Source organism: Argopecten irradians, chromosome 2 (genome assembly GCF_041381155.1).
Source record: "Argopecten irradians isolate NY chromosome 2, Ai_NY, whole genome shotgun sequence".
In the NCBI taxonomy this organism is placed as follows: domain Eukaryota; kingdom Metazoa; phylum Mollusca; class Bivalvia; order Pectinida; family Pectinidae; genus Argopecten; species Argopecten irradians.
Genome location: NC_091135.1, coordinates 64,316,698 through 64,342,968, shown reverse-complemented (window position 1 = coordinate 64,342,968; position 26,271 = coordinate 64,316,698). Strand labels below are relative to the sequence as shown.

The 26,271-nt window shown below is 35.5% G+C and overlaps 1 protein-coding gene across 1 annotated transcript; it reads left to right on the top strand.

The window, feature by feature from the left end:
• The first annotated feature begins 525 nt into the window (after positions 1-525).
• Positions 526-24,848, top strand: LOC138316214 (casein kinase II subunit alpha). The gene is made up of 12 exons (XM_069257801.1): positions 526-1,043; positions 1,794-1,905; positions 3,264-3,365; positions 12,050-12,100; positions 12,266-12,325; positions 15,754-15,837; positions 16,145-16,255; positions 16,664-16,765; positions 17,496-17,596; positions 18,059-18,207; positions 18,928-19,014; positions 21,261-24,848. Exons 1-12 carry the CDS (start codon positions 949-951, stop codon positions 21,362-21,364), a joined length of 1,158 nt encoding a protein of 385 aa, XP_069113902.1. The 5' UTR covers positions 526-948; the 3' UTR covers positions 21,365-24,848.
• The last annotated feature ends 1,423 nt before the right edge of the window (positions 24,849-26,271 follow it).

Genomic DNA, 26,271 nt, shown 5'->3' with positions numbered 1-26,271 from the left:
TGCTTTAAAGACGGAATATTTAGAGGATATGTCTTAAATTTTCGTGAAAAAAAGATCGACAGCTCATGAAATGACGGCCCCGCTTCAAAAAGTAAGACGGTAACCCTCGCACCCGCAAGCTACATCAAAGGCTGCGTCGGCGGATATCAAAGGAAAATCAGTCGTCGCCCAACGTCACGGTCAGTGCACAAACACAAAAGCGCCTGCCTTGGACTTCTCCAAAACCCAGTGTGACTTATCCTTCTCATATACGTCCTTGATATTAATTAATTTTTTTTTTCAAATTTCAATTCAAAATATTTTGATATTGAGATGAAATCTTAAAAATATTTTAAAGCTAAGGAAATCATAAAATCACTTTTGATTCTGAGTGATGATTTGATCTCGTAAATATATGATCTAATTTGTAATAGGCCTAGATTAGCCAGAGTTTTATATCTGTGGGTTGCGGTCTGACAACACGTGAAACCATCCTATTCTTTCCAAGGGAAATAACTCCTAAATACACGAGGTAGGTAAGCCTCGTTCCTGCACCTTCGCGGGTCATCCTTGGCAGCCATTTTGACTCGAGAGAATGGAATACGGACTAAAAAGGAAATTCATCGGTGTCGACCTCCTTTGAAACGGTCACTGCGGTGGTGTACTTGGCACCGATAGACTCATTAATTATTGAAGTTTGAGATAGTGTTAATAGCAATTTTCTCAATGTAGGTCTATATGGGAAACGAACCAACATTTTACATGGTACAACTAACGAGAGTTTCCAGTTTTACGGGAACCGGGAGGGTGCTGTCTCGGGTTCCTCGCATATGTTTAGTGTTTGTTGTGAAGTAAACACTAAACTTTCTTGTTGATTGTTCCGTCCAAGAAACAGCCATTTTTCGTACATTCAGCAAGTACTTTAGGGAAATTAGTCATTTAGGCCAGTCGATACGAAAATTTGCAAAAATGCCGGCGCAAAGTCGAGCACGAGTGTATGCTGATGTGAATATCCACAGACAAAGAGAGTACTGGGACTACGAGTCTCATGTAGTGGAGTGGGGGTAAGTGACCATACGGTTGAAAATTAACAAATATCTAAGTTATAAAGCATTCACTTGCATGGTTGTCTTGTACTGAAACGAAACATTTTTGTGTTGCATGCCCCCATGGGCGCCCCTTGTAGACATCCATTGGGTGTACGTCAGTAGACAACGCGATATGGAAAAATGCTGTTCTACAAAGTTAAGATATCATAAACTCTTAAAATAGCCGATTATTTTTGTATGACTGCTAGCTGTACTTATGCTGATACCGGTGAACGGTTTACTCCCATAACGGTTTCGTTTCCATACACGATAAGATCCATGTGGGAGTATGTTTTCAAACAATGTCCAATTAGGCTACCGTTAGGCCCAATGAGAGACATTATCACATATTGTACAGATGCAGAAGATACATGGAAATAATTTTTTAATTGAATTTGGTGACAAACACTGAAATGATACACATGGTGTAAAATTGATGTTTAGAGAAAAACTGTTCAAGATAAATTAAATAGGCTAAATATACATGACATGAGAGTTTTCATTGCATGTAAAAGTTTAAGATAAGCGGAATATTTGTGGACTGCTTGTGAATGAACATTAAAAATAATTATTATATATATACTACATCAAAGTACATGGCAAGTTGTAATAAATAAATGAATAAAATGAATCTATGATATAAATCATGACAATTGATATTGCATGAAAAAAATTGATATTGCATGGAAAAACAAATGTGACAGACATCTTTTATATACTTTTCAGGCAACAAGATGACTACCAAATTGTGAGGAAACTTGGCAGAGGAAAATACAGTGAAGTGTTTGAAGCTGTGAATATTACAAACAATGAGAAGTGTGTCATTAAAATTCTAAAGGTATACATAATTTTGCTTTAAAACACAGGCTGCCTGTTCCTTTGATATTGGGTCCAAGGTGGCTTAAAAATTACTGATTTGTCTTTGACTTCTGGTTGTCCAATAGCAAATACCGTGTGAACACACTTTGATAAAGAGCATAAAACAAACCTTTGTTATTGGGGTGGAGGTGGCTGAGTGTTTAATCTTGAATAAATTAACAAGTAACGTTTGAAACTTATAGTTTTGACATTGTAGATCACATCAAAAAAATAAAAATAGACTGACTACATTGATTTGAAATGATGTAAATGAAAATTTTCTTTTGAGATCAATTTTGTAACAGTCTGTAAAAATTAGGGCTGAAACGATTAGTCGAATAATCGGAGGCGATTAGATTAATGAAGCTAATTGCTGATAATCGATTAAAGATTTTATTAATCGTTAATCGTAACATGCATAGCCAGTGCATTGTAAGCTGACTAAACACGTTGACAGATCATGGATTTCTGAGTAAGTCATTCCGACTGGAGTTTCATCTCTTTATGTACATGTTTTGAACTCAACAAAGCATATATGATGTGAGAAATACTTGTTAAATTACGTCTCTGTGGAAGTTAAAGTCATTAATCAATGAAAAAGTGGATGTCATGAGAAAGCTTGCAACACGCTGTTCGCCAATTTTCACTAGCGATCGACTCCATGTTGTTACGTCACGGAGGCCTAATCGCCGCCAGGACGCTCGGGAGCGGAAGGAGCAGTAATCTTGAACATTTAAATTTTACTATTGCATGTGTTTATCATATAAAAAGATTGTTTTTGTTCATATTCTAATTGAATATAAGAGTTGTTGATTTATTTTATTTTTTTTATCGCGGAAATAAAAAAGTTCATTGACGAAAATTTGGTCATGTCACTTCGTGGCGATCCAAATTTGGTTGATTAGTCGTACGTGTGAAGGTCACGTCAGAACAGCGGGTTAGCAGACTTGATTTAAACGATGTTACGGAAGACGATACAGGAACGGAATTCAGAGCTTATTTGGGATAAAATACGTTTGTTGCTTAAGCTTATATTATATAAGGCATGTCCTCTGTCATATTATACGGTAGGTGTTATTATTAGTTGATAACAAAACATGGCGGACGTTTTCAGTAGTCAGTAGTGAAAAAATATAGTTGCCTTCAATTCAAACGATTAATCGATTATTAATCAATTACATGTGACCGAATAATCGAATACAAAAATTACTAATCGTTTCAGCCCTAGTAAAAATGGCCACAAAAAAAGTGCTTTTACTTTAAAACGATAGAAATAGATTGCATTGATTTAAAATGATTTTTCAACAAAGTTTTCATATGTGATCAATTTTGTTACAGCCTGTAAAAAAGAAGAAGATCAAAAGAGAAATAAAGATTCTTGAAAATCTACGAGGTGGCACAAATGTCATTTCTCTTCTGGCTATAGTTAAAGACCCTGTGGTGAGTATGACAACTCCCTAGTGATAAAATACAGCAAAACTTATATTAAGATGCATTGCAAGTCCACCACAAAGGGCGCATGCATGTGTCGGATGTGATCTAACTTGCAAATATTAACATGGGAGACAAGTAGAATTTCTGTGTGATTTTGTGACTCAGAAATATGGACAGATCTCCCACATGTACACATATACAACAGTATTTGTTTTCTGTTTTATATATACCAGCTGCAGCATATGAAAAAAAGTGCAGGCCTTAATGGCAGATAGCTTTAAAGATGCTACACCGTCGACAGAGCATAAATGATAATCATTATTTGAACAATAATTGGTGTTTTATCGTGTATATATTTGTCTAATTAACACAAAAAATAATATTAAATGATTTATTTTGCCTTTGGTGCATGCTCAATTAGTACTTCATTCCATATAGGATATAGTGCCACGGAATTTTTTCGGGATGCAATTAATTATTTTTCATATTTTTAACTTGAAGTAAAATTAGAACCTTAAAATTTTTCAATATTGGTAATGGTGTAAAGTACCTAACTTTTGTAACTGAAGAAAAATACTTAATCGTCTGCTCCTGTTTTTGATAGTGAAAAAATACTATATGTCGGCGGTGGAGCATCTTTAAGATTTGTATCAGTTTTGTTCGATATCCTGATATTAATTTGTTGTGAAAAGTAGCGGATAAATCGTATTACTGTATCATTAGATTTGTCTTTGTTCCTGATATTCCATTGATTGATGGTGAATATGGGGGTTTCGAAAACCAAAAACGATGTGAGTAAAGTACAATTTACTGTCGATTTGTCCCACCATCTGGTGATTGTGACGTCATAATATTAGGAAGGTGGGACTAATCGATGGTAAATCGTACTTCACTCGCATCGTTTTGGGATCCCAAAATCCTCATATTAATTTCACATGTACTGATTGAAAAAATTAATATATTGCGGAATTTAGAAAGCATATATGAGGAGTTGAAACAAGACATTTTACCAATGCCACATATTTAGTAAGTTGAATTCATCATCACTTCAGATAGGCCAATGTAAGATAATCTTCATTTCTAAGTGTTCAATTTCTCAAACTAAATTCAATTATAAATTCAACTACAAGCAAACATTGAAAAGTTTTGATAGATGTTTCCTAGTCCACCACAAATGTCACTTGTGTGTCGTATGAGATCTAACTTGCAAATATCAACAAGGAGACAAGTAGAAATTCCGTGTTATTTTGTGGCTCAGAAATATGGACAGATCTCCTACATACAACTCTGTATGTGTTCTTACGTAGGTGTCAACTGTAATGTTATGTCAGGAATGACTAGAATAAATCTGTTTGGTTCGACTAAGGATTATATTTTAATGATACAGATTATGCTATGTCATCAATCATACAACAACATCATATATCATAGCACAGTTTATTTTGATAGCTGATGACTACTCAAACTCTACTGTCTTTAATCCTCATTGAAACAACAGATTACTAGTTTACTCAATAAGATATACACTTTAATTATAATTATATTCTATACTGGTACAGAGGATTCCGCTTATTTGAATAGGGCATTTTCTAGAAGAAAATATTCGAATAACCGGAGAATTGGAATAGGCGTTGATGGCATTTTGCACCTCCGTTTGACCCCCTACATATATACATATGCATGTGAACAGGCAATATCGTTTCCTTCATTTGATCAATACGTAAATTGTTTACACTTAAAATGAACAACAAGTACAGGGGTGTAAAAATCCAGTAGCCCGACGCCCGGGGCTACCAAATTTTCAGCTTGGGCTAGTGGAATTTTTAGCCGTACTAGCCCGGGGCTAGTGACTTTTTTCAAAGATATTTCAAAACGAAAAACATCAAAATTAAGTCATAATAACACTTTAAAACATTGCAATTCTATGTAATATTCGTATCTAACTTTAAATCTTAATCTGGAGTCATGTTGTCTAATTTATTGACGACTGTAGACAGGTACAGTAGACCTCCCGATCACCACAGTGAATAGTGATGCATAGCATTTCATGTGAAAGTGACGTAATTTGCAATACAAGTTCTAGAAAAATAATATACAAACCATCAAATAAGTCATCTCAGCTATCAGATCAGTAAATTTTAATAGTTACAAAAATGATGTTAAAGAACTGGAATCTATTCCTCGAAAAGTCGGCAGCAAAGCCATGCCTGCAGCAGGCAGCCATACCGTATTTCACCGCAAATAAGACCCCCCATCCAGAGAAGAAATAAAGGTCAAAAGTGGTGGGGGGTCTTATTTGCGGACAACCCGCCTGATAACATCGATCTATGAGGTCGCCATCTTGGATTTTTTAATGTCTTGTCATTGTTGTAACAGTCGTATGACAGATGGGTAATAAAAAGATGTTCAAGTATTGATAATAATGAGTAAAATTAAATCATATTAAAATATAAACAATACCAAGGCAGTTAATTAAGTTGTAAGTCTGAATGGGAAACGGACTATGTTTTTACAACACACTTTTGCAAGTGTTTCGATATTCACCACTGAATCAAAACGAAGAAACGCTAAACACATCATAAGCAATATTATTTTAATCCAGAAGTTTTATTAATCGTGTAGTTATTTCGAAATATTCAAATTCGGTTATTGTTTACGATCACAAAACTACATCTCCCTCTTAGTAAACACGTGAATCAATTGCGTGAATCGGAAGGACGATTGCAGTTCAGACTCAGGCCTATTTAAACTTCACTGCAAACGTTTACATATCAAATTCTTTCATAAACAGAAGAATTTACGTACATTTGTCACAGCCAAGTGAGCAAACGATCGTGATTTAACTTCAACGTGCCGACATGCACTGATGCAGTTGTTTGTAACATCGTACACACATGTGTAGGAAAATGGCGTCGGGTTGAAGCCATACTTTCACATTTTCACACCGGGTCGTGTTTGGGAATTTGATCGGTATTGCTATTGATACGACGATAGTATGGTAATATTTCAGATATTAGTCCAAGTATTAACTGCATTAAAACATCGTAGCAAGTATTTTTGTATCCAGAGTAAAATACGAAACTTTGCGGCTAATCATATTATACTGACTGCGTAAACAAAACATGGCGGCCGGAACGGAAAGCATGGTTTCTCCAACTGATCGTGAACTACAGGTACGTTACGTTCACAAATAAACATATTTGAAACTGTAAATGCGTTAAGTAGATGTTTTAGGTAACGATTGTATTGAATTAGAATCCACGACTGCAGAAATTATCTGCATTAATGACGAATATCTTTACCGATTCATGTAAAAAATGACAAGCCGTACGAACACTAAAATGTGTTAACCATGCCGATATGAAGTGTTCATGGAAACAAATATCGGCATATTTTGTTAAAAATAAAATCCAATTAAATATGAGCACTCACACAATTCGTAGTTATTGATAATTAAATTAAATCACCCGTGAATTAACTTGAATTAAATGACAAAAATAACAAGCACACAAACAGTTATTTACTACGTGATTTTTCTATGCCGATAAAACAAACAAAAAGAAGTTCCGATACAATGTCATTTTGGTGATATTTTTAATTACTCCATTGCTCAAATCCATCATCCAGTAAACTGAAAAATAGGTGGGGGGTCTTAATTGCAGACACCCCCCTAAGTCTGAAAATGTGTCAAAATAGGTGGGGGGTCTTATTTGCGGGAGGGGTCTTATTTGCGATGAAATACAGTATTTGTTATGGTTATTCTAATATCCGGGTCAAAGGTCAGGAATCCAGAATCCGGTTTCAGGATTAAAAAAATATCTTAAAATTGTGTTCTAAAAATAACACAGATTAAAGATTATCTTAATGTTTATTTGAATTAAAAAAAAAGAGTAGATGCAAATAATAAATAAATAAAAACCACTCAATTAAAAATATTTGAATTTCAATATTATAAATTTTTTCATTTTTTTTTTAGCTGGGCTAGTAGATATTTAGGCCGGGCTAGTGAAATTTTGGTGTCTACTAGCCCTGGGCTAGTGGTTTGAAATAAATTTTTACACCCCTGAAGTAATAATTTTCGAAGTTATAAATCTATTTTAATTGTTTAGTAACAAAACACTGTTCCAATTTGAGACTCTTGTTCACGTTTGATCAACACGTGCACCTGTTTGAGAAAAAGCCTGCCGATCGACACCAAATACAATAACTAAACATGATTAAATATTTACATATCAATTCTGAACTTAAATAATGAACAAATTTATGTACATATGCCCTGGCAAAATGAGCATACAATCGTAATTAAACTTCAAAGGGCCGATCAACTTGCAGTGTTGTTTTGACACGTGTATGAATTCGAAAAATGGCAGCTGGTGATGCATTAACTGGGCCTAAATATATTTTGAGAATTCTTCTGGCATTGTAGATCGATGCGGCGATCTAGCTTGATAATATATCAGAAATTGATGTATATTCAAGCAGCAATGAAACAACTCAGGAAGTAATTTTTGTATCCATATTACATACAAAACTTGCAGTAGTCATTGCACATCGACTTTACATGCTTCTATGTCTCGTTCAACGAGACGTTTGATACGCAAATGTCTGGCTTAGTCAACAAGAGTCTGGTTGAACGAGACTACCCATGAATGGCGGTTGTTGTAAGGAAGCATGGTTTCTCCAACCAATCGCGAACTAAGGTACGTTACATTAATAAATAAAATATTTGAAAGTGCAAGTGCTTTAATTAGATGTTTGAGTCAGTGATGATACTAAAGTAATAATCTACCACTGCTGATGCAAATTGTATCAGCGTCAAATACCTTTTCAGATTCATGCATAAAATAACAAGCCATACAACAGCGTTAATCTGTCACCATACTGATTTCTAGTAAAAGCGAAATATCTTGAAACTTATAACGGCGAATTTCGCTGAAGATACATTGCAAAATTGAGGAATATTCATTTTTTTAAAAGAATTTCTCAGATATTTTATTCGAATAACTGGAGGTCATATAAAAAGTTGATTCAAATACACAGAGTTGTAAAGCAAAGAAAGAAGGAAAAAATCAGGACCGTAGAATTTTATACAAATAACCAAAATATTCAAATAACTTATTTGATAAGTGGAGTCCTCTGTATATGGGTGATTTACTTATATATTTTTTTGCAAGTTCACCACAAATGTCACTTGTGTGTCGGATGTGATCTAACTTGCAAATATCAAATGGAGACAAGTAGAATTTCTGTGTGATTTTGTGGCTCAGAAATATGGACAGATCTTCAACACGTTTAACTGCTTCATTATTGCTGTCTAACAACTTAAGTTAGTAGATATGTGTGTAGGTAGAGGGTATCTACATATATGTATTAGAACTGCTTGATTATTCAATATTTTTGTCTGAACCCACACAATGGATTTTCCTTCAAGTAAAGCTAACATTTTCGGTCAAGACGCACTTCCGGAGGAGCCCAAAATTGTAATCTCTAACCCATTTTATTTATGTTTCTTTTAAAAAAAATGAAACTTAAATCAAACCCTCCATATCAGATGTACCAATTTCAGAATATATTTGATTTTTAGTGCCAGGTGAGCTTATGTCATGGCGCGGCGTCCGTCGTCCGTCCGTCCGTCAACATTTAATTTAAATCGCTACTAGTCATAGAGTTCCGCATGGATTGTGACCAAATTTGGCCATAAACATCCTTGGGTGAAGGGGAACAGAACTTGTATAAATTTTTGCTCTGACCCCCCAGGGGCAGGAGGGGCGGGGCCCAATAGGGGTAATAGAGGTAAATCCTATAAATCGCTACTTGTCCTAGAGTTCTGCATGGATTGTAACCAAATTTGGCCATAAACATCCTTGGGGGAAGGGGAACAGAACTTGTATAAATTTTGGCTCTGAACCCCCAGGGGCAGGAGGGGCGGGGCCCAATAGGGGTAATAGTTGTAAATCCTATAAATCGCTACTTGTCCTAGAGTTCTACATGGATTGTAACCAAATTTGGCCACAAACATCCTTGGGTGAAGGGGAACAGAACTTGTATAAATTTTGGCTCTGACCCCCCGGGGGCAGGAGGGGCGCGGTCCAATAGGGGAAATAGAGGTAAATCCTATAAATCGCTACTTGTCCTAGAGTTCTGCATGGAATGTAACCAAATTTGGCTGAACAGAATTTTTATAAATTTCCGCTCTGACCCCCCTGGGGCAGGAGGGGCGGGGCCCAATAGGGGAAATAGAGGTAAATCCTATAAATCGCTACTTGTCCTAGAGTTCTGCACGGATTGTAACCAAATTTATTCACTAACATCCTTGGGGGAAGGGGAACAGAACTTGTATAAATTTTGGCTTTGACCCCCCGGGGGCAGGAGGGGTGGGGCCCAATAGGGGAAATAGAGGTAAATCCGATAAATCGCTACTTGTCCTAGAGTTCTGCATGGAATCTAACCAAATTTGGCCACAAACATCCTTGGGTGAAGGGGAACAGAACTTGTATAAATTTTGGCTCTGACCCACCGGAGGCAGGAGGGGCACAGTCCAATAGGGGAACTAGAGGTAAATCCTATAAATCGCTACTTGTCCTAGAGTTCTGCATTGAATGTAACCAAATTTGGCCGAACAGAACTTTTATAAATTTCCGCTCTGACCCCCCCGGGGCAGGAGGGGCGGGGCCCAATAGGGGAAATAGAGGTAAATCCTATAAATCGCTACTTGTCCTAGAGTTCTGCACGGATTGTAACCAAATTTATCCACTAACATCCTTGGGGGAAGGGGAACAGAACTTGTATAAATTTTGGCTCTGACCCCACGGGGGTAGGAGGGGCGCAGTCCAATAGGGGAAATAGAGGTAAATCCGATAAATCGCTACTTGTCCTAGAGTTCTGCATGGAATCTAACCAAATTTGGCCACAAACATCCTTGGGTGAAGGGGAACAGAACTTGTATAAATTTTGGCTCTGACCCCCCGGGGGTAGGAGGGGCGGGGCCCAATATGGGAAATAGAGGTAAATCCTATAAATCGCTACTTGTCCTAGAGTTCTGCATGGATTGTAACCAAATTTAGCCAAAAACATCCTTGGGGGAAGGGGAACAGAACCTTTATAAATTTCGGCTCTGACCCTCCCGGGGCAGGAGAGGCGGGGCCCAATAGGGGAAATAGAGGTAAATCCTTTAAATCGCTACTTGTCCTAGCTTTCTGCATGGATTGACCAAATTTGGCCACAAACATCCTTGGGGGAAGGGTAACAGAACTTGTATAAATTTTGGCTCTGACCCCATGGGGGCAGGAGGGGTGGGACCCAATAGGAAATTTAGACGTAAATATTCAAATTCCTTCAGAAAAGAAACAATGAACCTGTATTCAGAACATAACTTGGCATTACAAACCAGGTGAGCAATACAGGCCCTCTGGGCCTCTTGTTAATTTTGTATGCATGGTTCAAAACAATGGCTCCCCACTTAAAAAAAAAATATACACCAGGGCCAGGCTGTTCTTCTGTGGTCTGCTACCTTTTATTTGCTCCTCGTGAGATTCTGCCATTTTGTTACTAACAAACATTCAGCTGACGTTGACCAAGGGAGATAATTCAATGTTTCATTTTGAATTTGCACCTCTAGGCAAAGCAATACATCAGTGAATCGATACACCTCTATAAACCAGTAGATAAAACAATACTGGGTTATTGCAAGTCCACCACAAATGTCACTAGTGTGCCAGATGTGATATAACTTGTAAATAGCAATGTGAAGACAAGTAGAATTTCTGTGTGATTTTGTGGCTCAGAAGTATGGACAGATCTCCAACATACAAATTTGTTCATGTAGGTGTCGATTGTAATGTTATATCAATAACACATCTGTTTAGTTCATCTACATCATACCATGATAAAATATAATGATACAGATTCCATTATGTCATCAACATTATACTATATCATAACACAAACTTGGCTTATCTCGATAGTTTATGATCACTCAATCTTTATTGCATTTAAACAAGGCAATGCACACTTAATTAATGTTTTCAATTATGTGCTATACCAGTATATGGATGATTACTTACATTTTGCAAGTCCATCACAAATGTCACTTGTGTGCTGGATGTGATCTAACTTGCAAATATCAACATGGAGACAAGTAGAATTTCTGTGTGATTTTGTGACTCAGAAATATGGACAGATCTCCAACATGTCATCTTTAAAAAATTGAACATGCTTATTTATTTATTTTTTTTTTTTTTATTTTTTTTTTTTTTTTTTTTGCATAATTACATTACAACACAATGTACACAGTCACATAAAACAATATACAGGTACACATATATATGTATTCACAATCACATATCACTCGCGAGCACACATAAAAACACACATACACACACCCACACATCCTCACACCCACACACTCACACCCACACACTCACCCTTACACACACCCACATTCATGCTTATTTATAGAAACATTAAAAGCATACATGTATATTCTGCAATAAAATTTCCACCCATTTGAAATAAATCCACACCTTTAATCACTAATACTAATCACTGCATTTCTTTTGAATTGGCAAGAATGCTACAAGCATTACAATTTATGTTACAAGCATTTCTATGTTTTCAAGTCAGCAATGGTGTTGTCTGTTTTGGATCGTTGTTGATATTGTCATTAATGAATTTTCCCCTTTTAATTCCAGTCCAGAACACCAGCCTTGATATTTGAACATGTCAATAACACAGATTTTAAGGTCAGTAACAATAATGTGTCTACAATTGCAACAAATAGGGGGGGGGGAGAAAAAAGTTCAATTCCATGTACAATGATGGTTTTAAATGAAAGGTTATTCACTTAAATCAATAATTTATTTAATATTTTTTTTACAAATTGTTAATACTGTGTTCTTTTTTTCCAGACATTGTATCAAACTTTCACAGATTATGACATTAGGTTCTACTTATTTGAATTGCTAAAGGTGAGTTGTTTTGATGTGTCTTAGATAAATCTGAATTCAGAGAAGGGTTGACTGTATTTTGATTTTCATCTCTAAGACAGAAAGAATATAGAGAAGTTTTCCTGTATCAAAAGATGCTTCACAGCTGAAAATGTCATTTTTTCGCTATCAAAAACAGGAGCAGACGAATAAGTATTTTTAGATCACCTGGCCCGAAGGGCCGGTGAGCGTATGTCATGGCGCGGCGTCCGCCCGTCCGTCAACATTTCCTTTAAATCGCTACTAGTCATAGAGTTCTGCATGATTGTAACCAAATTTGGCCACAAACATCCTTGGGGGAAGGAGAACAGAACTTGTATAAATTTTGGCTCTGATCCCCCAGGGGCAGGAGGGGCGGGGCCCAATAGGGAAATAAGAGGTAAATATTCAAATTCCTTCAGAAAAGAAACAATGAACCTGTATTCAGTACATGACTTTGCATTACAAACCAGATGGGCGATACAGGCCCGCTGGGCCTTTTGTTCTTCAGTTACAAAAGTAATTTACTTAACACCATTACCACCATTGAAAAGTTTAAGCTTCCTATTTTACTTCAAGGCAAAAATTTTAAAAATAATTAATTGCATCCAGAAAAAATCTGTGGCACTATGTGCTATATGGAATGAAGTATTGATTGCGCATGCACCAAAAGCATAATAAAGTATTTCATATTACCGTATTTTCCGGAGTATAAGCCGCGACTTTTTTCCCTGAAAATCGGGAGTGCGGCTAATCTGAAAATCTGACCACGTTTTTGCATTATTACGTCGTGATTCACATGTGAAAATCGTAAGTTTTACTTGCCAATTTTGTAAAGTTATGCATCGAACAAATCATTGTAAAAGTGTTTAAAAGATCAAATATGCAATGAAAATATATTAAAGATGAAAATAATTACGTATCAGATGCATGTTCACTCGTAAAATTGTTTAATTCAAGGAAATCCGCCGACAGAAACGTGTTCACAACACAATGGCGGTTTAGTAAAGTTATACACCGAAAAAAATCACTGTAAAAGTGTTTAAACGATATAATATGTGATGAAAATATAATAAAGATAAAAAATAATAACGTACCAGATACATGTTCAATCGTAAAATTGTTTAATTCACGGAAAATCGGCCGACTGAAGCGTGGTTGTTTACAGTCACAACACAATGGCGGACTGATTTCGCTATCGATTTGCTGCAGGATTGTTACCAAGAAAATAATAACTAAAACGTCAAAAATCATCAAATATCAAACAATAAGTTAAATATATTATTTAAATATTATGTGTGTGCAAGAAATGTCCGCAAACAGCAAGAAAACGATCTTCTGATCATGAATGACTGCTAACTTGCACACGTGTTACACTCTGTCAACATGTGTATTTCTCGGAATCCTGTCGCTGTGATTTCAATGAAATAATCAGTAATCAAGTTTATTCGCGTGTTTTACATGTTATTTAGAACATTCTAGCGATGTTATAAGCATTGAACAGTCTATAAAACATCATTTTATCGATCTCTGCAGTGGCAAACACCACGAGGTCTTAATCCGGAAGTTTACAAAAATAAGGCTTCGGTGAATTGCATCATGGGATACCTAGTTAACAAACAGTGGAAGAACACTCTAAACAAAGTCGATTGATACAGTAACTCTTTACACCAAGATATATATTTATTACACAAAATATATCAAAAAAGAAATATAATCCATTCCTATGCATAACGTTACTGAAGAAAGTATTTTATCGGCGTACTGAAATATGAACGAGAGTAAGCATGAACTCAAACTTGCACACGTACGTGTTACACATATGTCGGTCAACAGGGGAATTTCCTGAAATCCTGTCGCCGTGATATAATGAAATAATCAGCAATCAATTTTATAAACGTAAATCACATGTAAGTTAGAACATTATACCGAGTTAAAACATCGCACAGTCATATTAAAATCATTTAATCGGTCTCTGTAGCGAAAATAATATCCGGAAGTTTACAAAAATAAGGCTTCGGTGAATTGCATCATGGGATGGCAAATTGACAGAGAACACTCTAATCGAAGTCAGATTTAGGTTAATGATGCAAGCCTTGATAATACAGTAAATCCTTTACACATCAATATAATAGATACACGAAATATATCAAAATAGAGTTAAAATCAAATCATATGCATACTGAAAAAAGCTTTAACCGGCATGCTGAAATATGAGAGAGAGTAAGCGTGAAATCTTACGGTCGCCATGTTTGTTTACACAAAGTAGGCTTACGTAATAGCAGAATAAACAAGGAACAGAAACATGGCCAAGTCCATTTTGCTAAAGATGTTAACATCATAGTGAGTTTTATTCGTTATATATTTACAGGACAAGTTTACAGACAATTTTCGTGATTATAAACGATCGATAAGCATTACCCCTACTTCAATAGAGATCGATCGTATGTACACAGATGGTTACGTTGGTACATGGGCCTAACTTTTGGGTGCGGCTAATATAACGGTGTGTCTTATACGTGTAAAAAACCTGAAAAAATCGTAAAAAAGGCCTCTGCGGCTTATACACAGGTGCGGTTTATTGTCCGGAAAATACGGTAGTTTTAGCTCACCTGGTCTGGAGGACCAAGGTGAGCTTATGCAATACCATGGCGTCTGTCTGTCAACAATCTACTTCTTTTTGAATTCCATAACCGCTGGTCGGAATTTAACAAAATTTGACTGGTAGCATCCTTATGGGTTACTGACTGAAAATTGTACAAATGATGGGGCTGACCCCCCAGGGGCCTGACGGGCATGGTCAAAAGGGGTCAATTTGACCATTTCCATATAAAGGACTTCTCTGAAACTAAGCATGGGATAGCACTCATAATGCAATAGCAGCATTCTTATAGGGTGGGGATTCAAAGTTGTGCAAATGATGGGGCTAACCCCCCCAACCCATGCATATTGCATTCTTGGACCGATTGGTTAACAAGATGACCGCCCGGCTGCCATTTTGGATTTTGTTTGTTTAAGTTTGTTACTGCTATATCTCAGAAGGTACTGAAGGGATCTGTCTCGAATTTCATGTGCATGTTCCCCTAGGGGCCTAGATGTGCATATTGCATTTTAGGACCATTTTGTGAACAAGATGGCCGACAGGTCGCCATCTTTAGATTTTGATAAATGAAGTTTACTTCGGCTATTTCTTCTGAAATGATCTGTCTCAAATTTTATGTGTAGGATGTAGTCAAAGTTTTGAAAATAAGAGAAAAGATCCCAATTTTTGCTCAGGGTCCTTTTCTCAAAATAGCTGGCAAAAATCCTGTTTCACTCCAGTGAAAATATCACTTGTATTTTCACCATAAAACCTTAAATTTCAATGCAAAAAAATGTAATAGATAAATATATAATGTCTTTGTATACTAACTATGGTATCTTCAATGTAGGCACTGGACTACTGTCACAGTATGGGTATCATGCACCGAGATGTGAAGCCACACAATGTCATGATAGATCATGAAACCAGAAAAGTAAGTGTCAATTTAGGAATGATTATTAGAGTGAAAAGCATTATGTTAAAAAAAATTTAGCTGATCAGAATCAGTAAATTGTGCGTTTGTCTAAAACAACTGGATCAATCGGGTTTAGGCAAACAAACAATGTTTTGTAATACCCCTTGTGTACATTAGGTTAGTGTAAAAAAAATGAAGTACAATGATTGTGCTGTAAATATATATTTCTGTCAAAATTAAAAAAACAAAAGCAAGATCAATATGAAACTTCTTCAAATTTTAGTTGTAACATTAATTAATAAGAATGTTGGTGTTTTTGCTACAGTTGAGGTTGATAGACTGGGGTTTGGCCGAGTTTTATCATCCAGGCATGGAGTACAATGTAAGAGTAGCTTCTAGATATTTTAAAGGCCCCGAATTATTACTCGACTATCAGGTAAGTGTTCTAGATGTGCCGATTATTTACTGTCATTTGTATAATTTTGTTCATTCTGTGAAAATAATTTTAGGCCAGTTTCTTTTGAATTTGTAATTGGATAAATTCAGATTCTAGCTTGCCTGGTTTCCTAATGATAAAATATCTGTTGAAACTTGAATATTTGTCATAGTAAGTTTTAATCGAGAATTGAGAAATTTTACTACATTATTCTGTGTTCTTCATTTTTTCACCCCTGGAATTTCATTATGAAAGAATCAAACCTTAGAAAAATTGGTGTTGTTCATATGATCAGAGAACGTGTCAAAGTTATTATATGTTGTGTCCCTTTTTTACAGATAAATATATTTAAATCAGCACTCTCAATCGCTTAGATCTTGATTTAAAATTGAGTCTTTTTTGTTGCAGATGTATGACTACTCGTTAGATATGTGGAGTCTTGGTTGTATGTTTGCTAGCATGATTTTTAGGAAGGAACCATTTTTTCATGGCCATGACAACTATGATCAGGTAATAACACCTTTGATCTGGTCAAGGATATATAGGTATCAATTTAGAAGTTAGTATTTGCATCAGCTGAACCCATTGAATTAACATTAATTTAGAAGACTGTTTCAACCAAACAATTTAAAAAAGTTGTGGGTTATAATCCTTAGTCTGGTGTGAATATTACTTGTGTTTTAATACATGTTCTTGTGCACTGATTTGGATATAATATCATTACAATGCATAACAACCACTTTGCTAGATATGGCAGTAGTTGGTGGAAATGCCTTTTAGAGCTTCCTTTCGGTCTGACCAGATTCAAAATGGCTGCTCAGTGGCCAGCTTGGATTTCAAAATGAGTTTTGTAGTTAACTGATAAACATTTGGTAAGAAAAGTAGTTCACAACAAAACAAAGGAATGAATGATAGGGGTCAAGATCAAGGGTCAATGTAATAAGTTCAAAGGTCAAGGTTAAATTATCCTTTTCTGATGAGCAATATCTAATAAAATTATAAAGCAGATTTGTTAAGGCATTAAGTCTGGGTGAATGAGAGGTGAGCATCACTGGATCCCCATCTCTGTTTGTGGTATGAGGGGGAAACATAATAATGTATCAAATTCCTGAAATATATTACAGTTAAGTTTGCATATTGCATTATTGACGGGAATATGCTTGTGGAACCCAGGTTGGTTAGTCATATAGTATTCTAGTTCAATATAATAATGATGTCATGTGTATGAATTATTTTACAGCTGGTGCGGATAGCCAAAGTGTTGGGAACAGATGAGTTGTATGCTTACATAGAAAAATATCAGATTGATTTGGATCCTAGGTTTAATGATATTTTAGGAAGGTAAGTGTTCCTGATATTTAGAGGGTACTGGAAAATCATTGGACTGTAGTTAAAAGATCTTACTTGAATTTATTTGAAACACTACCTGTCTCTTAAATTGTATACTATGGTTATGGACATAACTCACTTCAGTCACAATGGGCATCATATTGGCTTGATTATATTTGATTTAGGTTTATTAACTCCAATATTGTATGAGCACTACTTGTCGAGAAACCAGCTTGTTTAGGTTTCACACCCAAGACAGTTTTTACAGCAATATGATTTTGCAATTTTCAGTCGCCACAGCTCAACTGTATGTGTAATTATTATTTCACATTATAAATTTTGGCGAATTCTGATTGCACAAAAAATAGGGAAACTTTCATCATGAAAAATAATTTCATTTCCTGTACATATGGAAGTAATAATTTCTGTGTCAATGCAGTTTGTATATGTATTATGTGATCTTTCTTTTAAAAGGCATTCAAGAAAAAGGTGGGAACGGTTTGTACATAGTGAAAATCAACACTTGGTAAGCCCAGAAGCTCTGGATTATCTAGACAAACTACTACGATACGACCATCAAGACAGACTAACAGCTAGAGAAGCAATGGAACACCCATATTTTTGTAAGGATGTCATCGATACTTGTAAACCTACTAATCCAACTGAGTTGTAATTGACATTTTTAAGGACAAATAAATATTGCCAATCAGTCTTATTGGAAAATTTTAATTATAATCTGATTTCAATTACATTGCCGCATATCTTTATTAACATTCAACTGTATAAGAATGAATTCAAGGTTCCTTCTATTAAAGACATTTACTAGTTTGTTTGATTTTCTAGCTAAAAGTTTAGTACAGGACACTTCCTATTATGAATATAGAATTTAAAAAATTAATTAATTACCAGGTATATGTTTTAATTGAAGATTATTGTTAACTGCTACAAGCTCTTTGGTTAGATTTCTGTTTCTCTTTACATTGCTTTCTGTTAAACATGGGGTTCTTTCATTTAGGTTCTTCAAAATGGTATACATATTTCCAAAATTGTAAGCTTCAAATGAATTAAACCCTAATGTTATCTTAACTATCATTGCCTTATAAGGAGAAAGAGAAGATAGCAAAGTCCATTAATAAAACCCAAAAAGTGTGGAGACTGAACTACAGCATGAACATCCAATTGTTCCCCTTGCTTTGTCTTGCTGGCAAAAATTGTTCATAATAATCATTGAAGCGTAACATTTAATAACAGGGCTTGTACCCTCTGTGAGACTTGAAATCTAACCATGGAGTCTGTTGAAACGTTTTGATAACTGTATAATGATGACCATGTTTGTTTTTCAGACCCTATAGTCAAGGAACAGGGTAGGATACCATCAATGTCAGGTCACAGTTCGCCAACTCCAATCACAAATGCTGGACAAATAGGAGGTACTGCCAATAAGTCGTTTCGCTAGATCTTTCTTTCTCACAAGTTTGTGACTATGAAAGGTGGCTCGATTTGCTGGCGTAAACAGCTATGCAGGGGTAGTTATCGGCAAAGGCAGCTAGGGCTGACCCTGGACAGTTAGTCTCTCTGTGACTTTTATTTGACAACATCATCAATATTAACTCATCAAAGGGGAAACTCATTGTAGTTTGAAAAGGAATCATGTTCTAGAAGGGATAAGGTTGAATGTGATTTGATCAAAATTGATAGCTGATTATCTTGAGAAAAAAAAATATTGTAAACATAGAATACCATATATACCTTGTTCATCCAACAATGCTATCTCACAAATATAAGCTTCATCAAAGTTTTTGGAATTTTATTGATGTTGGAAAAAATGAACAAAAATGAACCAAAAGGAAAATAGACCATTTTATCATGCAAAAATGATAATTGCTATGCACTTATTTACAAGAAAATTTGTTTGTATTATTATATTTGATAATTTTGAATGATTTAGTGAAGCCCACTCATGTCCAATTTTAGTCCCTCCCATAGTGTGCCAAAATATCCCTCCTATCATTCTAATCTGTGTGGAAGTCCTTCCCATCACCCAGCATTCTCGCTTGATGGGTTTGTAGTGTCCATTAATTGGTATTCAAAGACATAAAAAAACGTTTCTTGGTTAACCATGTGTGAAAATATATATTGGTTTGACATCAAATGTATTGTTAAAGAAATGTAAATATGAGATGATTAGGGTAATTAAATCTATAATTGTTTTTTGGTGGTCATACTCTCAGATATCAATGTGTGGGGGGGGGGGGGGAATACCCTTCAGCAATTAATGACACTTGTATTCGTAAATATTATAGACTGAACTTTTCAGGTTTTCGCCAGATTGAGACAGATTTTGATTGCGACACTTTCTAAAATCATATACTTTAAAATTTCTTTAGTTTAGGAAGGCATGCAATTATTTATTTTTTTCAAATATATAGATTCATAACAGTTAACTAGTCCAAAACCACCCCAATTGCCAAAAGAAAGGTGCATATGTAAAGTATCTGGTACTTCAGGTAAACACATACAACATTCCATTTTGTGTGATGGTGTGGGGGGGGAACTGTCCGATGCTGTTAACAACATCTGAAACAAGCGTGTATATCCCAACCATACACTATACTGATCAGGGACACCACACTAATTATAAACCTGTGTCTTAACTGCTTTAGACAGAAGCTTATGCCATTTTCCATATAACTGCTTGCAGCCTGTGTGCTTCTCTTGCCTTGGCCTCTGTAAGAGTAGATTTTTGATCACACAAATAATCTTAGTTAAAAAAAAACACTACAAAGCTTTAAGTTCATCATTGCTCTAGTATGATGGTGTTGGAATCTGGCATTGGCTTTTGCATGAAATGCATTTTCTAATGATGAAAGCAAACTTGTCCAGTCTGTATTGGAACAATTTTCAATCAAAATTTGTATTGGCAAGATAAAAAACGATATAAAAACAAAGAAAGATGAAGATGAAATCGAAAGAAAGAAATATAAAGAATGTATTGAAGCAGAATATATTTAAATCTTGAAAAAAAAACAACTGAAATTTTAATTGAAGCAAAAAAAATAAAGCAAACGTTTGGTTAATTTAGATTGCTTGCCTTTTGCTACACAGGGGTGCCAATAAAGAAAACTTTTCTGTTTCCAATTAGATGTAGGATGTTGGTATAATAAATGCCTGTCAACATAGTCCACTTTATTTCAAACTATGCCTTATATTTATAGCACATGCTCCTGGTCTATAATTATTATACAGTATCATTTTACTTCTTGCAATATATCGGAAATCTACTCTTCAGTAATGCTTGCGAATGATCCTTGTACAAATGAAGTAAATATAATGAGTTTCTAAAATGCATAAACATACGTCTATTTTAGAACAAAGTGGAAAACATTACAGAAATATTTTGGAATATTGATTGTTTGGTAAATGCAACTTCCGAAGCAAGGTTCTCCCTTAAAATGCTACCAGGCAGAATGGTATTTAAGGGATATCCTTTGACAGTTTGGTGTTGACAACCAAGGAAAAAAAGTAACGATTCATTAATAGTTGATAATGATTTTAAAGATAAAGTCTCACCTAACCATTCCAACATCTTACTTCATTTGTGCTAATATTTAAGCTTGAGTAGATGTGAGGAGCATTTTGAGTGACATGAACTTTTCTTTCTTTCTGCCCCCAACAGGTGCTCCTCCCGTTGTGAACAGCTCCGTGGCAGTGTCAAGCTCTCCTGTCACCCCTAGTATGTCACCCCTCCCCAACAGTGCTGCGGCAACTGCCCAGTCCTAGGGGGCCAGCAAACGTCACATTGCCTGCCTGTCTGTCTGCCTGAATGCCTGCCTGCCTGTCTGTCAGATCAAATCTGTCAGCTAGTCGGTCTGTCTGTGTGGGCACAACCAGATCAGTATGTGAAGTGACCAAGTGAATGTGTTAAATGGAAGATTATAGTATCAAAGAGGGCCCAATCAGTATGATATATTATTACAGAACGTGGGCCGACTGTTCCATTGTGATGTACTTTATATATTGGGTACATTTGTGACGATCAGGTTACCTGGGTGTACTGTTTGTACCGCTATTAGTGATATTGACTTTTAAATGCAAGTGAAATGCTCAGATTTCCTTGACATTTATAGTGTATTTGGTACACATTACAAACATTTTGCAATTTTTAGTGCTCCGATTTATGTACTAGGCCATGTGGGGAATTAATGTGTTGGTGATGATATTCCTTGTAGGGAAGTGAGCAGTTATCATATAGAAGCTAGGGTACTAACAGAGTAATCCAGGCAGTATTTGGTGTCTTAACACTTACACTGGGCTATTAGTATATATAAAAGGGAATGGTGGATTGAATCGTACCATATCTATTTACCTTTAACAGTGAAAAAGTACCATATTTTGTCTCCCAACTTCCATGGTCGTGGTCATTCATTGGCATTTATTTATTGATAAGTGACGTGTATATGATGTATTGTAATGTGATTCAATTTATACAAATAATTAGAACAACAATTGTGTAATATATACCAGAATATTTGTTACAATATTAGCAGTAACAGGTTTTAGTAAACAAATTGTGGTATTATTTGTATAAACTGGTATTAATCAATATGTTATATTTTCATTATTGTCTCAAGAAAGCAAATCCTAGTTCAGCTGAAAATGCAAGTATCTTTAGCATTATCTTTGTTTATTTAGGCCTCAGTTCAGTAATGTATACAGAAAGCACTTGATAGTGTAAACAGTCTCTTTTATTCAGATGACACTTCCTAGAAAATCCTTTTGGACATGCATTCAGAGTTACCAATTAGAATGGTGAGAATACTGACATAGCCAAATCAGACTAACTGATGTTTAGGAACCTTTTTACAGGTGTTAGTGTGACGCTGTCAAAGCTGTTTAATTGCCTCTTTCGAAATCCAATTATCACTCCTTGTTCTAGGTTTGAGCTGACGGGTATGGTCTTTAACCAACTAGATATTATAACCAGTGTATACCAAATGGACAATGTTCACAACAATTAATTCTTTGATAGATATTGTTGATGGATTTTGTCTTAAGCACAAGGGAGATGTTTCATCATCAATATTTTGCCAATCATAGCTGGATAACTGTGTAAGACTGACATATTGGGTCATGTCACAATCTCATTAAAATAAAGATTCTTATACAGGCTCTCTTAAAAACCCCAAAGTCTCTCTTACATAAAGGATCTGTGACAACATCAGATATCTTTATCTGATCTTACGAAAAAGAAAAGCAAAAGAATACAGCTATGCAGATTATATTGCACATCTGAAATTCAGCTCCAAAGTTCTGAAAGTAGAATTTAATCTGTCCGGTTTATATTGCCTTTTCATATCTAAATTGTACAAACTGACCACAGTCATGAAAGATTCCTATTCTCTACTGACCAGTCATAAGAGATTCCTATTCTCTACTGACCAGTCATGGGAGATTCCTATTATCTACTGACCAGTCATGGGAGATTCTATAGTATGTAGGAAGTATGATTGGAAGACTCCCTAATATTGTATGTGATACTGTAATCTTTGTGAATGAATGTGTGCTTTATATGCCAAAAGTGTTGGAATGAAATGTGAGGTTAATTTTTTAGAAAGCTGGAAGGGATAACACTACTACAGTGTTTGTTTTGTTTAGGTTTCTTATAGTCAAAAGGGTTTGTAGCCTTATACTGTGAATAAATATTTATGGTAATTTTTTCAAGAAAACATGAAACATGTTTTTGTATGTTAGATTTTGAAGATTGAAAGTGAGTTACATATAACATACATGTATTTGCATTGACATTATATTTGTGTGAAGGTACTAAATAATTTATCTTTATATACTAGATGTTCAGACAGCTTCCATTGAACCAGAGATGTCCATATATTTTGGTTCCTATGTAGCAGGCAACCTTCATACTGTACACAGCTGCTGTGTACATGAGAATCAAACTATCTGGACACTGGCTCTTAGTAATCCCAACACATCAGCATGTTTACCATACAATAGTTTTTTGGCACTCTCAAACATATTTTGAACAGTCATTCCCCATCCTCATACCAAGGTTATAATCACAGTATCGATATTTCTATCATTTTCAGTAGTGTGATTTTCTCCTTGGAACAAGAATGTTATATCAGATATTTTTCCTTTGCACAGTCCCCTAACAAAGACATTCTGTATCTGTAGAGAAACCCAAATTAGAGGGTTTGGTTTCTATAACTCGTGGTGTTTCTATAACTCGTGGTCGATGGGGCTTCATTGGTCATTAATAAACACAGCGTTACTTTCTGATATTGACTCCCCCCGGTATATGAAGCTTCATTATTCCATTTAGGTGAATTCATCATACTAGACTGAACTGAACGGATATTGTGAACACGTGAAAGATATATTCATTGTGTCTGATCAATATGATGTCACACAATCTGGTCATTATTGTGGTGGATGATGCATTTGTGCAATTTTAGCATAGGGCATGTGTAGTCGACTGTAACCTTGAGTATTCACATTGTCTATGAATACACCTGATATAATCATACATTGTGTGTATTTGCAGACATGTGGTGCCTGTTTTAACTTATCTAACTAAGCACTTAACCAAATTAATCAACAGCTCAATACTGCAAAGAATTATGTATGTAATTTGGAGGCTAAACCCATGGGAAAATTCAAAAGAGATATAAATCAAACTTGCAAAAATTTGTATTGGACGAGTCGTGTTGAATCTAAGTGAATTTCAGTAACTTTATGTAGAACATGTATTAACAATTTCTTTACATCAAAAAGCATTGAACATGCATTCATGAAAAAGATTATGCAAATGCTTGGAGCATTAAAATGTACAGTGAATTGTGTTAGTACCTTAGAGCTGTATTTGAAGCAAGCCTGGAGTTGGGGTATCTGATTTAGAAACCAGATTAGAGGTATAAATGTTAATGAGGATAGTTTTTACAGGTGACCAAATCTTACATGGATGAGAATGCTGGTATTATCAGTGTGCATTGTATGTTTTATTTATGTTTTCCTCCAAATTTTGTAGAAATGCGAGGAGAGGAAATCGTTCTGTTGATGAAATTCACATTTCACTAATTACTGCAGATTAGTTTGGCCTAATTTGGAGGAAAATAAACAGTTCAATCTTAGATAAAACCGGTATATGTTTCTCTGATAATATTGGTAAATTAGAGAAACAGTCGTTACAGTGTATTATTTCATTGATCTGCAAAGAATTTTAAAAAATAAAATTCTGAAATCTTAATTGTTTTTCATCTTTTATATTTATCAACATGTATGCTACCGAAACCAAAACAGTGTTTGCTTGTAACAAGATTTTCAAGGGCTTACACAGTCACCTGGCAACCTTGGTGCCATATGAATAAGAAAAGAATTTTTTATTAAAGATAGTGAATTTAGCCAGCATTTTGGATTTGGAAAAAACAGGGCAATGTCTTTTTAGGTGTATAAAAATAACAACAGTTCTTGGGCTGCCCTCTCTTTACATGTATACAATTTTTAGCATCGATAATCTGAAAACATTTTATGATTTTCAAGATGGCGGCCATCTTGGATTTCTGACTCAGCTGGGGAAAACTTGGTCAATACCCTGCCAGGAACTCCAACAATGGGCAGGACACTATTGAGCCATTACATTGTGTCTAACCAACGTAATTTAGCTATAAAAATAACTAGTCGATGACCTTACCATTACTGGAAGCACGTGTCGGGATCATTTCGGACAAGTTCTAGCTAAATTGCATCCATAGAAATTCATAAAGTAGTTTCAAGATGGAAGCCATGGTGGCCATATTTGAAATATTCAAGATAGCAGCCTGTCAGCCATCTTGATCACCGTTCGGTCCCAAAATGAAATATGCAAAACTAAGGCTCTAGGGGAATGTGGATATGAAATTTGAGACGGACCCCTTCAGTACTTTCTGAAAAATAGCGGTAACAAACTTCAACTATCAAAATCCAAGATGGCGACCTGTCGGCTACACAACTAGGGCCCTAGGGGAACATACATATGAAATTTGAGAACGATCTCTTCAGTACTCTCTGAGAAATAACGAAAACATACTATCAAAATCCAGGATGGCTGCCCGGTGGCCATCTTGCTGATCGATCAGTCCAAAAACGCAATATGCACAACTAGGGCCCTAGTGGAACCTACAGATGAATTTAGAGAATGATCCATTCAGTACTTTCTGAGAAATAGAGATAACAAGAATTGTTAACGGAAGGACGGACCACGGACGAAAAGCGATTTGCATAGCCCACCATCTGATGATGGTGGCCTAAATATAATGACACTTGATAGTGACAATGTCGAGATCAGTTCAGCAGTAGATATTGAGAAGTGAAACATGATTTTTAGGTCACCTGAGAAAAAGTCTCGAGTGACCGATTCTAATCGCCTTTTTGAAAAATTATTAAAAAATTGGGATATTTACTATAAAACAGAGAATAGTAAATATCCCGATTTTTTGATAATTTTTCAAATCTCGTATTTTCTGAAAAAAATTACATGACTGTTATGTACATCAGTCCATCCACCAAATACAATAAAAAAAAAAAAAAAAAAAATGTATGACAACATCCATTTACATTGAGTTGGCCCCCTGTGGCCTTTTGTCCATTGCCGTGCGTCGTTCATTGTGCGTCGTGTGACCGTCAACACGCGG

Bases quoted from the DNA above. Each gene is read 5' to 3' on its own strand.
- LOC138316214 (XM_069257801.1), top strand. From the start codon at position 949: ATGCCGGCGCAAAGTCGAGCACGAGTGTATGCTGATGTGAATATCCAC. The intron at 3,366-12,049 runs GTGAGTATGACA...TTTTAATTCCAG, and splicing joins CTATAGTTAAAGACCCTGTG to TCCAGAACACCAGCCTTGAT. The intron at 18,208-18,927 runs GTAAGGATGTCA...TTTGTTTTTCAG, and splicing joins AATGGAACACCCATATTTTT to ACCCTATAGTCAAGGAACAG.